Source organism: Falco peregrinus, chromosome 11 (assembly GCF_023634155.1).
Source record: "Falco peregrinus isolate bFalPer1 chromosome 11, bFalPer1.pri, whole genome shotgun sequence".
NCBI classification, from domain to species: domain Eukaryota; kingdom Metazoa; phylum Chordata; class Aves; order Falconiformes; family Falconidae; genus Falco; species Falco peregrinus.
In genome coordinates this window covers 23,947,046-23,961,763 of record NC_073731.1, presented here as the reverse complement: position 1 = coordinate 23,961,763, position 14,718 = coordinate 23,947,046, and the positions used below count along the sequence as shown (strand labels likewise).

General features: G+C 39.0%; 1 protein-coding gene across 33 annotated transcripts in view; it reads left to right on the top strand.

Moving 5' to 3' along the window:
* The window catches only part of ESRRG (estrogen related receptor gamma), a 406,664-nt gene that overhangs the window by 386,678 nt on the left and 5,268 nt on the right, over nucleotides 1–14,718 (top strand). For all 33 annotated transcript variants that reach the window (XM_055816313.1, XM_027788550.2, XM_055816307.1 and 30 more), the window contains one exon: nucleotides 5,510–5,779. In XM_055816313.1, coding sequence (XP_055672288.1) covers nucleotides 5,510–5,779 — 270 coding nt within the window. The remainder of the gene's footprint in view (nucleotides 1–5,509; nucleotides 5,780–14,718) is intronic.

The following is a 14,718-nucleotide window of genomic DNA, read 5'->3' as shown; positions in this document are numbered from 1 at the left end:
CTCTAGATATACCCGAGAAAAATGAATCATGCCATCTTCTTCCTGGGATTTCTGAGAGAATAATGGCAAGGGGCAGTCAGGCTATAAAGGCTTCCCTCAGTAAATACCGTGATCACATCTAGAAAATAGTACATAGCCCCAGCAGAAATTTCACTGCTGAAATGTCTCTGGCCTTTGTTTACATCCCTGGAAGCCAGCTGAAGTTGTAGGATGGGTCCGGGCGAGCGCGGAGTGTGTGCCAGGGAGGGGAGAGGAGGCCGCAGCCACAGCTGCGTGTCCGAGAGTGCGCGGGGCCCAAGTCTGGCCTCGAAACGGAGTTTTTCTGTACGTTCACGTCCGTGCTGCTGGGATGAGCCCTTGGCCCACTGTTTGTCATTTGACCGTGAGGCCACACGCTCCCCAAATAAAGTAATCTGGGCTGAAAGAAAAGGTTTTTTAAAAAAGTGTTTACAGTATTAGTTTGTTCTTTTGACAGTGGTGACTGTAGATCATTTTTGAAATAAGGAAATTGCACTGGGAACATCAGTACCCATAAAACATTTAGAAGGAAGTTAATCTATCAAAATTAAGCATAAATAATTTTAAAATCCAACTGTGGTATTTCGACTGTATAAATATATTGAATCTGCAACACACTAGTGAACATGTCTTTTTCAAGCACAGCTTTGATTATAAAAAATGTAAATTAAGATATTTGAAGTACAAACCAGGGCAGCAAGTGGAATATTTTACTCATAAAACTGACAATCACAAAAACAACTGGTAAAATAAATGGGAGGCGATTATCAGAAAAAACATGCGACTCGCAGATTTGCCAGAAATTTCATACTTGGTTTGATCAAATATTTGGATTTCTAAACGTGTAACAGAGAGGAAGGGAAGTTCATTCCCTGCAAAGTAAAAAAAAAACCAAACCCAAAATACCCCAACAATGTGAGTCCAAGTAACGTGATTTAGGCATCGTGTCAAATGTTTAAGGCTGAAAATAACGGTAGGGGTAAGTCCAGCCACTGTCTTTTCTTTTGTTTTTTTTTTTTTTTTTTTTTTTTTTTGTGTCCAGTAGTTCTCGGAGTGCTGTGTGCAAGGCACAGATCTTACCTTGGCACTTGACCATCTGCAGCTGCTTCACTCTAGCCCCTAGTGAGTTAGTGTCCATGAAGTCCATCTTAATGAAGTAGAGGAAAGGGTCTTCAGGAATATAAAAGATTTACCCTGTTTAGCATGGAGCTGTGTGCAATGTGAAATAGAGAGCAAGCGGTGCATGTGCCGATATTTGAAAAGATCTGTGGTTTAAACAGCTCTGGCTAAGAGACCATGAACTGTGTTTGGAGCTGGCTTCGAGTGCTGGGCGCTGTGGAGCGCAGCCAGCTCGCTGCTGATTGTTCTATATTAAAAATGCTAAGGCCTTTTTACCTATTTATTGCTGCTTCCTTTGAGCTTTGGGTTTACTGGTATGAGAAAGGGAAAAAAAACCCCACAACCAAGCATATGTTCAGTTGCTCAATCAACCTTTTCTCAATCCACACTCGGTGTTCTCAGTGAGTCATTACAGCATAATTACAATTTGAGTGTGATGCGCTGTTTGTAGAAAAGTATCTATTTTTAGCTGGAGAAACACTACAGTCCCTGAAAGGAGGAGAAAGAAGGAAAAAACAGGAAGGAAGAAATCTGTAACCAGCAAATCAATGCTATTGTTAACTGATATTACGAGACACCCTGTAGATTTACAATGCTTGCATTCAGCCACATAAAACCCGCACTGAAAGGAATGCCTACAAGGGGTTAAATTCATATGCCTGCGCTGCAGCCTATTTCTGTCAACACTCAGCTCAGGAAATAAACATTTATGCTTTCTGAAATGAAAGTGTATTTTTGAAGACTAGCCGTCAGATATTTTTTGCCCTTCACACTTTCAAATGCTTAGCCTTTTTTGTAAGTTGACTGCAAAGTGCATCAGTTTGCTAGGCAAAAAGGAAAAAAAAAAAAATCTTGACAAGTGCCCATGGCATCATTGTCAAGCACATGAGTGTCTAGTAGAAGATGGCAGGAGGGTTGGCACAAAACATGCTTCCTTCAAGCTTCTTACCTCAGGGGTACCTGACTCTTGAGAAGCCTTTCAATCCTTCCAAATGACGTTATTGCAAACTGTCATCTGGTTTATTTGGAGTGCACTCTGTCGCAGATAAACATGCTATTTAACTGCAGGTCAAGGTACAGAGTCATCCTGCCAGCAAGCGCCTGAGATACATTAAATGGCATTGACTTGGGGAGGGAGATGGAGAGAGATCAAAGTTGTCACCAATATGGTACATGCTAAGGGAGGAGAAGGTACACAACATGGTATTTTACAAAGCCCTTATGCAATTCTACATTTAAAACGCTGACCTGCAAGACTCGTAAGGATTAAGGACCCACACCATGCATGACAAAGTTCCAAACCACATCATCATGCAGTGTCTCAGGGCAGCCTGGAAAGAGCTTGGAGTTACGACTGGGGAGGCTAACACCAGTCCAGGCTGCTGGAAGTGTATTTTGTCTGGTCTGGAGGGTCCTTAAAAAATAACTTACATTTTAAAATAGAAAATGCCCACTTGTCACAAAATGTGGTTGACCTAGGGGATTCATATAACAAAAGCTCAGAGAATCAGAGCACAGGTTGGCACGAAGTAAGTATAACCTCCTGCAAACAATTAAAAATAAATCTCTGTATGTAAATACACATGCCTGTGTAATCAGTTCTTTTAACTGTGACTTGCTGAACAGCTATTAAAAGGGCATTGGTCTGATACAAAAACCACGCTGGATGCTTTTACATTTTCTGAAAAATCAAAACAAAACAAAAACAGATTAATTACAACTTGATGCAGCTTTATATTCCCATGAGGGATGCCCTTAAAAGTTAAAACATGCTTTCACTGAGCAGGCTTTCAAGGGAAATTTACTTCGATCAGGAAGAAAATAATCATATTTATTTGATTTATTATTGCAGAGAAGAACAGTGGGGTTTATATTGGCTAGCTTTTCTATAACGTAAAAAATGTATTTTGAATTTTTTTATGTCATGTAAAAACAATTAGTATATTTCCTGCACCAGAATGCAGATTTTTCAAGAGTGCAGTACAGTAAGTTATCACCAGCATCCCATTTTTCCCCCTCATGGGGCATATGTAATTTCCTTTGACTGTGGCACACAATAAATGTTATTGAAACATAGCATTACTTAAAAAAAACCCAAACACCAAAACCAAGGCCAATAAACCTATACTAAAATAGATAAGTAAATAAAAGAAGGATGTTGAGAGTTTTCAGGGGAAAAAAAATACAGAGAAAAATTGCAGGTTAAACTTTTTTAAATCAAAACTGATTTTATTGCTTTTTGCTTAATTAAACTCTTCAGAAGAGTGTGCAACATTGTTATACCTGAAAAATTGTTAATTTGTAAATCACAGGGACAAAAGGGCTCCACTGCAACTTTAAAGTTTCTATGCACGTAAATGTCAATAGAGTGCCTTCTCCATCATCAGCACTAAATTCACATTGATGCCTCTTTTCTTCTCTGTATTGATCCTTCCATGAGAACGTAGATTTGTATCTGTTAATTAATGCGTCCTGAAACAGCGTTTGTATTAATCAGGCAGATAAGAAAAATTGGATGCCTGCACCCTCATGACAACCGTAAAAGTGCTGGCCCTGATAAAATCGTGGATGGACCTCAATAAAAAAGTTCCTCCTTCCACTCAATAAACTAATCATCCTGCTTTTAATTATTCGGCAGAAAGATGTGTGGAGATTGGAGAATGTGTAAATCTATTTACTAACAGCAGTGTCTGGGAGGGAGAATGGGGCTGTCACAGGACGGTGCTGCAGGCTACATTCGCTGTCCATCTGCTACTGCAGAAAAACTGGTTCTTGAAAGACGGGAAGGAACAGAAATGTTGAAGCTAATTGAAATCATGAATTCATCCCTATAACCTTTCAAATGATTATTTCTTCTCCATTTCCCTCTTCTTTATTTTAATCGCAGATGTGTTATTTTCCATTGTCACCTCTTCAAGGGTTTCCTTGTTGTTGGCTCAGGTTTTGTTGGGTTGTTTGTTTTTGTTGGTTTTGGTTTTTTTGAAGGCAGAGAGCTACAGTTCTATCACAAGACTCAAAAGACAGTAAGAGAAAATGAAAACAAATAAGGAGGGAGAGAAAAATGAGAGGGGGAGAGAGAGCATGCAGCCAGTTTTATGTTTCATTTTTTATGGATGCCTGGTGGTTTGGATGTGGGGTTTTCTTTTTTATTGTATTAGTTTTGCTGCTTAATGCTTATAAAGAAAATCTTGTTTGGAGTGGATGCCTTGCAGATTTGCTAGTTGATGATATATTCCTGCTTGACTGTGACTCTCGACTTTCAAAACAGAAAAATGCATTTAAGCATAATTGAACGCCAAAAAGAATGTTCTTACAGTGGGAACCCTGTCAAAGGACATGTAAGCAGCTCCACAAACAACTAAATGAAAGCTTCAGACATGTCTTAAGACCCTTTAAGAAAAGCTTGACTAATCCCCTTTGATGATTTTATTAAGTACTTGTGGTTGATGGTGCCAACTGGCAAATTACTGCATTTCACCAACAGGCCAGGAAAATTGCTTCCTCTCCCATATTGTTGTGTAGCTCCTAATGTGATTGGAATATTAGCAGTTTGATATAATAAATTAACAGGTACTGTAAACAAGAGTCTGAAAAGGTAAGACAGAAAAGATGCTTGCCCTCAGTGATCCTATTAGGAAAGACAGCAGGGGAGAAAAAAAAAAGCAAATGTTAGATTCATTAAGAGGCATTTATTAAATTTTTGGTTGCCCTCAGAAAAAGGATGGTGTGACTGCTCTTTAGTTGGCGCTTCAAATATGCCACCCTGTTACTTCAACAAGTGTAGCGGAGGTGGGGGCCATCACGGAAGTAATTAGCATCTTTTCTTCGAAGGGCAGGTGTCACTTCTCTTTCCCCTGAGGTTAAAGTTCAAAGAGAATTTTCCTCTTTGTGATAATCACCTTAATTCTATTAAAACAGCAAATCTTCCCTTTTAAAAAAGCTGTGGTTTTTTGGTTGGTTTTTTTTTTTTCTCTCCAAAATTATCCTTCTTGGTTTATGGTAATGATGAAATGGAGTCCTCAGATCCCTGTTTCACAGCATCAGGTTTTATGTATTTCAGAACAAAGAAGACATGATACAAATCACAGACTGTCAGTGCAATACTCCCCAAATTAATAGGATTCTTACAAAAGGAGCCTGCAGATTCCAACTTGTTTAATAACTTTGTATGTTGACTAGGAAATGTTTGATTTTATATTGATTCACTTTCCTGTAGTAGGATGGGGAGGAGAGGCACAAAAGCAGAAGGGAGAATAATAGATGATGTACATGTTTTATCACCATGTATTTAAAATGAAATCAGAAAGAGGAGCAGATTTCTGAGAAACCCAGAAGTGCTTAATATTTTTCCTGTATTTTTTTTCCTATTCAGGTTTCTCCACTTTGTCTCTAGCTGACCAGATGAGCCTTCTGCAAAGTGCTTGGATGGAGATTCTGATCCTTGGTGTTGTATACCGGTCACTTTCTTTTGAGGATGAGCTCGTATACGCTGAAGATTATATTATGGATGAAGACCAGTCCAAATTGGCAGGCCTTCTTGACCTTAACAATGCCATACTGCAGCTGGTAAAGAAATACAAGAGCATGAAGCTGGAGAAAGAAGAGTTTGTCACCCTCAAAGCTATAGCACTTGCTAATTCAGGTTGGCAGAGTGGCATGACAGTTGCTACATTTTTAATATGTCACTTTTTTTTTTTTCCTTCTCCATAAAGCTTTCTGCATGCTTGTTTTAAACACGGGTGTAGAATAAGAAACTGCTAATCAGATCCTAGTCTAAAAGGCAGCAGAGCAGTTCAAACTAAGAACTTTCTGGTTCTAAGTAATTGTGTTGGTAAGGGAGTAGAGAATACTGTGCTGTATGATTTGGAGAGTATTTTACAGGCAAAGATCCCTTCAAATGAATATAGGTGGTGTTCTCCGAAATCCATTCCATAATCCAGACAAGTCTAATCATTGCAATTAAAGGAAACAGAAAGGGTGCGTGAGAATATGCTGTATACATTCTCTTTAAAGGCAGTTAGTGATTTATTTGATAGGGTGAATTCAGGGTGTGGGAGGAGGGAGGACATTCCCCTTTAATCTCACAAGGACCACACCTTACCTTACGGATCCTCTGCATTTATGAGAATGCTTCTGGAAAAATTATGTACCTCTGCAGCAAGGGTTAAAAATCTCAGATTTTTTTTTTTTCTGCATTTGAATTTAAAAGTGCTGAAGCAGTGAATACTGTCAGATAAGTAAAAATCGTTTGTGCTTTGTTGTTTTTCCTTTTGTGTCTCCTTAAAGCTTTATTGTGGTCTTAAGTCCCTTTTAGCATTTGCATAAAGTTCACGATAGATCCTTCTTTAATGACGTGCCGATCATTAGATACCTGTGTGTCAATAACACGCTCTGATGCTATGTTCCATTGACAGTCACACCGTGCCCCTCCATCTGCTTTTGTTTTGACCCTATCTTTGAACTTTATCTTGGTTGCTGGCCAGTAGTTTTCCCTTTAATTACAAGAAGGAAACTGTCAATAAAATCTGTTAAATGGGATGCAATGAGTGGCTTGAATGGGCGGACGGCTATTTGTTCAAATTCTGCAGCATTCAAGGTATTGACAGTTTGTTTTCTGGGGCCATATGTGACGATCAATCTCAGGCTGGGCTCAGCCGCGCTGAAAAATGAAAAACCAGATTGCTTTTGCTTACTTGTGGATGACGACTTGTGATTTGGCGCGGTCCTAGTGAGATGAGACCTTCTGCCCAAATTGCCCCCCTGAGAGCCAGGACGCGTGACTGTTTTTAGAAATAATTTTTTAATTGATTTTGTAATTAACAGTTCATCTACAATATTGATGCATGAATCCTCAGATTGATAGGAGGGAAATTGTTTTCAACAATGAAGTTGTACTTTCCTATTTGTCTTTGTAATGTGATTTAGCACCCTGCATTTTTAATTGGAAATATAATTCAAAGCATGCAAAGCCAAAATGCTTATTAGTTTATTTGTAAAATATTCTCCACCCCACTAACTCTCCCCTTAGTTTTAGAATATTATCTTATTTCCAGAATAAAAATTAAAAAAAAGCTGAAATGCCTCTCAAAGGTCAAAATCATTTTTAATTGCAGATATATTTATAATTTTTGACCATTGTAAATAGACACTTGAGGATGCTTTGCAACTACAGGAAGATTTTTTTTCTCAAAATCGGTCATGTTTAATGAACAGGACAAGAAAGGGATCTGGAATTAGGAGTCTAAATTGAGAAGGTTTTTTGTATTATTTTGATTCTGTAATTCGAAGACTGAATTAGAAATATTTCTATAGTTTACTTGGTAAAAAGAATGAGGGGCTAGAATATAGGGATGTGTTGTTAAATACCACTCACACCTTCCACCCAACCCACACCCCCCAAAAAAAGACATGCAGTGTTTAAGTTATAATAAAAGATACCGCTGCCAAAAAAAGTTGAGTCGTACGTTGTGCATAGAGTGTATCAAAATAATCTGTAGCTTCATTAATTTCATTCTGAATTACAACCAGGATGATGTCAGAGATAAATGCAATTCAGCACGCTAAAATTCAGGGCACATGTAAGTGAAAGCAATAAAATTGCTATTCTGAAATGAAACTGTTGCGAGGAGGAGTTAAAAAGCAGCCCAGCCATTCAGCTTCCCTTTCAACAGCATGTTTTGGGTGTTCAGGTTCAGCATTTCAGCTTCAGGTTGTACATGCAGCAGATACCAAACTTGTACCAGCTGTAGCTGCACTGACCAGTAGGTGTAAAATAGCACCTGCAGAATTACAGCCCATCAAACAATATCAGGCCCTTAGTGTTTTAATTTACAATTGCTGGCTAAAATTAAAGTAAAATTGGAGTTCTAATATTTTTTCATACACAAAAAAAGAAATAGCTTATTTCTCCATAACTATGAACTTGATTGACATAAATGCAGCTATAGCTGAAAAAAAAAGTGCTATTATAAAATCAATCGGTTAGCAGTTCACATTTTAATATATTTTCTTGCTAAATCTGTTTTCTTACAAAACTTCGAGTATTTATTTTTGGGGTTTAAAATATATTAGCTTTTTTATAGCTGTAGAGAGAATGGGTGAAGTATAATAAGAAATCTTAGGTGTTTCAGACATTCTTGCCCTATCTGCACTGCCTAGAAAGATTCCCAGGTTGACTCCACTTCAAACAGTAGACAAAGATGGTTTTATAGCTCTGTATCTGTGTTAGTGATTTATGATACAGTGTCACGGTACTTTCCCGGCTGGTCTATAGAAGCAGGAAAAAGAAATTGTAGGTTGTCTTCATATTGATTGTATTTTGTTTGAATAAATACCACAAGCTTTCTTTTGGCCAACAAATCTCGGTGCTGTGAGCATTAAAACAGCCCAGCTGCTAACTTTTCTTTAGACCTGCACAGTCTGCTTGTGCGGGAGTCGGTCTGAGCTAATCCTGCCGTTGGGTTTCTGAAGGGTGGGGAGGAGGAGCCGTTTGTCAGGGAGATTCTCTGCCAGCTGTTATCAGATGTTCCCTTTGTAGGGTTGGCCAGTGCCACGCTGCTTCCCCAAATTTCCAGAAATGCAAGATATATCAACCTTGCAGATTGTCACTGATTTCCAATGGAGTGCATATAGCACCTGAAGAGTTTAAATTCGTATATAAGGGCACAGTACTGAAATGTATAGGCATTTCAGTCCTATGTGCCTTAACGTTTATAGAGGCACGTTTCCAACAGGTATGTTTAATATGTAGTGCTTCATATGGAATTTACCAGGTTAGTTTTAAACATCTGCATTGATGCCATAGTAATTAATACAGCCTTTATGCTTGAAATCCAGAGAAGTCCCTCTCACAGCAGCATTGCCCTTATCCTGTCAGTATCCTGAGTTCCTTCCTCCTTTCCCTGCCTTCTCTAACAAAAGCAAGCAGGTACCTTGAAGCTGCAGAACGCAGCAGCCCCGCATTCCACCTCATACTGCCCAAATGAAGCAAGCTGGCACCAATGAGCACTTTGTTTACCCACGCAGAAAATCAACTTTGAATGGTTTCCAAAACATGCATGTACCAATTACTTCCTCGTGTGTAAGGGAAGGTGAAATATTTACAGCCAGTGTTGGAAGTGTACACAAGTGCACCCACGCACACGTGGACGCTGACACAGAAAAGATGACCTGCCCGTCTCTTTTGTGTTAGAAAATGCTTCCATGTATCGATTAGGTAGTACTAAACAGGGAGTTGCAGGTGAGCAGTTTTTTGAAATTGCCTAATCAGTAAGGTCTAAACTGTGCCTTCAGGCCAAATGCTGCAGAAGAGCTTAGGAGTCGCAACCGAGACCAGATTTTTAAGAGAAGCTCAGTTTCCATCTAAGACCTAACATAAGGAACTGGAGTGTCAAAATGCATTAGCACGTTTGAAAATCTGATCTGTGTGCATCTGCCTAATAGGCTGCTGGCATCTTGAAAAATCTGACCCAAATGTGGGTGCTAGGCACTTAAAAGTATAACCCTATGCACTATTGAAAATTTAGAGGACCAAGAAGTATCTTGTGCATTTTAGCACAACAAAGCGCAGATCAACATTGGTGCCATTGAAGTTCCACGATCATCTGTCCTGGTAAAAAAAAATAATAATTTGTTCATTCTTACAACTTACTTAGCTTTCCAGCCACCAAAAGAGTGTATCCAGAGCACGAGGCTATCACCATTAAATAATATTATCATAATAAAAAATAGTAGGACCCTATAAATCACTTATTCCACAGGACATCATCTTTATTCCCAGTATAGATTGTGCCTTATCTTATGTCAAAACATACTACATTTAGTTTCTAATAATAGCAGTTTTTTCATTTTGTTTGATTTAATCATCTTGTTAGTGTTAGAATTCATGATTAAAAGGTATCTATCTTGACTAGGCATATATTAAAATATGCATGTACATCTCTGTGTTATTGGTGTGTTACCAACGTTTATTTTGCCAAATATAAATAGCAAGGTCTGTTAACTCGTTCATGGAGTTTTGTATAGAGAGTGGTACAGCATGGAAACAAATTTTTAGAAAAGGAAGTTGCCACTAGGCAGAGTATTCATGTTACTCGAACAGTTTCTTCCTTGGATTCCATTGTACGTAATCAAATAGACAGCACCCACAGGTCTGAGAGAACTGTCTGCTACCATTTGCTTAATGATAGCATTAAGCGAATGGCAGCAGAGTTAACTGATGGTTTAATTTTATTTTTTTTCTTTTTCTAGTAGTTGAGGCTGACGAAGGGCGAGGAGCGAGGCCAGCCCGGGGCCGGCTCTGTGCCGGTGGGCGGATTGCCTGGGTGGGAAAGCAAGGATACGAACTGCTGCATCACCAGTGCGATCGCTAGTCTTCACTGTTACTCACCCTGCTGTTCCACAGCGCTCAACTAGTGGCTCTCAATGATCCTTATGGCAATTGCTTATATCTTGTAGTGGAGAAAAAGGATTTTGAAGCATTCATTCAAAACCTTCTTTTAGTTGGTATCTTACCCCCCTGGTCTATCATTTGAATTCCCCTTTTCCAGAGTTTTAGCAGCCTTATTGAGTAGGTACTTGAACCAGTTCATAGTATGCCATTTGTTCTGCATTGCAGAAATATTCATCTATTTATTGCCCTCACTACCTATCCTAGTGGAAAGTAAGCTATTTCACGAATAAAAAATAGGTGGTTTACTATGTTTTTCCTTACGCCTGTGGGTTTAGTTCACTGTTAATTCAGTTAGCCCTTGAAATAAACAGGTGTGTTCTGTGAAATAATTTCTTTTCTTACTACATCTTCATTTCCTACTGTGTTTTAAAAACTGTTTTCAGGCTTCAGTTTTCATGTCTTTTCTTAAAAGTAGGCCAAACCAGTACAATCCAGACTAAGACCTTGTTCACTAAAATCAGTCATACAAGTTTGATTTGCTACCGACAATTTCCATGGGTTGCTTCTGTCTTAAGAAGTATGCTTTTCAAAATGTCATCGTGTTGTGTTTCTCATAAAAGATTATACAGAAACACAATGTGGGCAAAGCACTGTGCAAAAATGCAAGTTTCCCTGTGTAAATCTGGAATACTTTTCAGGCAGGAGATGAAGGGGTTCTGTAATTCTGAGAACAGCTCACCCAACAATAAACACTGCGGTGGTTTTTGGATTGGCGACACAATCTAGGTAATAAATTCCTCTTATTTGAGACATAATCCAGATTAGGATTTCATTTTCTTTATATAAAGCAAAAAACATTTTGCATGCTCTTCTTACCCTTCATCCCGTCCATTTCTTGCAGGATCGATCCTACAACTTTCTAAACTGATTTATCCGGTTTGGGGTTGTGAACTGCTCAGCTGTATGGGACCACAAACGTCACAGCGATTGCTGTCTTTCAAGTACTTGCTGATGTTTGTCACTCTGATACATTTGATCAGCGCCTTAATGTCTGCGTTTGCTGCTGCATACTCCTCGCTGCTTCATTCACTGTAATGATTTCTTCCTTTATGCTGCCTGAATTTTCTGACCTGAAGAACTTCTTTGAGACCCCTGGGTTTCTACCGCTTAGCAATGTTATATACAAAACACATACATACCAGGCTTAAACTTTCCTCGGAGCGGTGTTTTGAGAGGTCTCCTTGCCCTCAGTTCAGGTGTTTTCCAGTCTTTAGCTAGGTGTCACCCTTTGTGGCGTGTTCTAAATGATTCCCGGGTGGCTGGATGTTTGTTTGCTGCATCTGAGATGAAGCTTGAATTTTAAACAAGGTAGATTGTAATCTGAATTTCTGTCTGGACCTTGGGTGTTTTTCTTGGATGAGAACTCTGGTTTTCTCCCATTTCTGCACAATGATACGATCAATCGGCTGATCAGAAGAGGTACAATTCTATTTTCCCATCCTGTGGTGGTGAAAGAAAGCTTTTGCAAGGATAGATTGAGATTCTCCGAGCAAAACTCAATGAGTCGGTGTCCTCATTTGTTGATCTCACTCTCTCCCATCGCAGCACTGATCGGTAACAACTTTTCCCCCTCTGGGCTGCAATCCCATGTTCTCAGCAGTGCCTTGTATCAGCAAGGCTTGTGTTTGTCTGTTGAGATCTTCACCACCCTGGGATCCTTTTTTTGCAGGGTATTTAGGATCAAATCCTGCTTGCTTTCAAATGAAAACACTTTCAAATTACACTGTTGAATGTCATTGTTTATATAAGCACTGATTTTTAAGTGTATTGCATCTGGGTGTGCATTACCTTTGGATTGTATCTGTGTAGGATGTAATTGTGATTTATGCAGACTGTCTACAAAAACAAAAGGATGTTTCTTGGTATAGGAAGAGCATTCAGTATCTTTGTCTCTAACTTATAATTCAATTTCATGTTGTCTGTGGAATTATTTCTTTATTTCTCAAATGTCACACAGACTCTGCGTTTTCTTAAATTGTAGTGGTTCTTGTTGACATTGCCCTCTCTTACTAGCGAGGATTGGGCTGATCAGCAGTAAGTTAACCTGCTCTGAATTCACTTCTACATCTGCCAGTCTGTAGTTACTGAAAAGATTTCTCTTTTCTTTTTCCTCCTCTTTTCCCCTTGGCTAGTTCAGCGTTTTCAACCATTTTCCTTATTTTCAAAGACTTACACCTGAGGGATTAAGATCTACATTCGTTTAATATTGGGAATAAAGTGGAAGTTCCAGACTGCAAGGCTAAAACTTGAAGACAGATCTTTGTAGAGATTAATATTTTCCTGAGCAATCTGTGAGCTGAATCATGGTCTAATTAAATAGCATCGGTTTAGGGAGTTTGCATTTAAACATTAGCAGATCCTCGAACGGGTAAAGCTGAAATGAGTTTGAATCTTTTCTGTAAATGGGAAGTTAAATTATCATAGTAATTTGATTAAATAATTTTTAAATCTTTCAAGCTAAATCACTATTTTAAAAGAGCAGATTGAAGCCTTCATCACTCCATCTGGAAGCGCCCCTCTCGCTGCTCTCTTTTCTTGCCCCGTCTCCTGTGAGAAATCCCGTTTCCCACAGCACAGCTTCCTGAACTGCTCCATGGACCACGGCTTGGCCGTGCAGTGCTTGCATTAGACTGGTCAGCGTTCTTCCCAGCTGCTGAACAGATTTCAAAGATGGCAACAACGCTTTTTTAATTAAAAAAAATATTATTTTTTTAAAAAATTAAATGCTTTACTCCTGTTGCTTTTCCACGCGGGCAATTGCTCTGTTTACAGGGGTGACGGGACACAAGCACCCCTGCAGAAGAGGGTAATATCCCTTCTTTGAAGATGTCCAGACATCTTAAAATGGAGGAGTTTGAGGGCATGGAGTGTAATAGCTGTATCAGAGGGCAGGTTTTGATTCACCTTCCATTCTTGTGTTTTCTGGGGGTGTTCTCATCCTCTTTTCCCTCCTCACTCAGTTTCTGTGTAAGAAATACGCGGAGTGTAGATATTTGTACCGCTGCAGGCCAAATTGCTATCCAAACTGCAGAGCTAAAGATCTTGGGGAAGTTTCACCTCTGTGCAAAAAATGTGTTAGTTTGGACTCCCTCCATCTATTTTCAAACTCAGACATGGTCGTGGTTACAAATACTGATTCTGGGAAGAATCAGACCAGTTTTGTACAGAATTGAGAACCAGACATTTATAGTCAGGTTCTCCGGAAAGACCTGTCTCTCGGTGCAGTGTGGTGTGGAAAAAAAAAATATTCACAAGAACAGTCAGTCCTTGACTCACCAAACATTTCTTGCTGATAAGACGCTCCTCTTTGTTTCCCAGCAAATGTGGCCCTGGCACTGTGGGTCAGAGGAGAGGAGGAAAAGATGGGGAATTTCTGGGTGAACTGAGTGTGGTTTATGGATAAATTATTTGGAGTAGCACATTGTGTGTGCTGTAGCACAACGGTGAATGTCCAAAGACTTGGTAAAGAATCAGGGAGTAAAGATGGCAATTTGTTTGGCGTTTGCATTCCAATTTAAACTCGGTGGCTGGATGCTATGCTTGAGACATCAGGCAAATTCGTGTGTGTGTGTTAACCTGTCTGTATCCATTACATCTGTGTGTAGCAGACAGAATTCAGGGATTTTGTCTTATTGACACAGAATTATTTAATAGAATTGCCGTGTTAGAAAACTATGAAAAATGTATGGATTTGGGGAACAACCTCACATTAATTAGGACTAAATTTTGCTAGAGGTAATATTTCTTTGTCATCTTTTTTAAAATGTCGTAGCCTTCTTTTTCCCTAGGAGAGGTATTTTTGTGTCTTTCTGCTTTCAGTGCAGTGCACCTTAATGTGCAGTATCATATCCCTGCAGTGTATGTCTTAACTGCATGCTTCTTAGAGCATGTATTCGCTAAGACTCAGAATTATTAAACATGTAAAATTCCCATAGGACTCCATTATGTGTAATTAACAGATAAACTGTCATCAGAATCAATAAAACGTGCTAAATGATCCAAACTTGTATATAATTAAGTGTCTGTTTTAGAGCTGGAGCTGTAACTTTTATTTTTTTTTCTTTTCAATTTGCACATTTGTTTTGACAATAGAAGCTGGAACGTTTTTGTTAACCTGTTACTTACTGGTT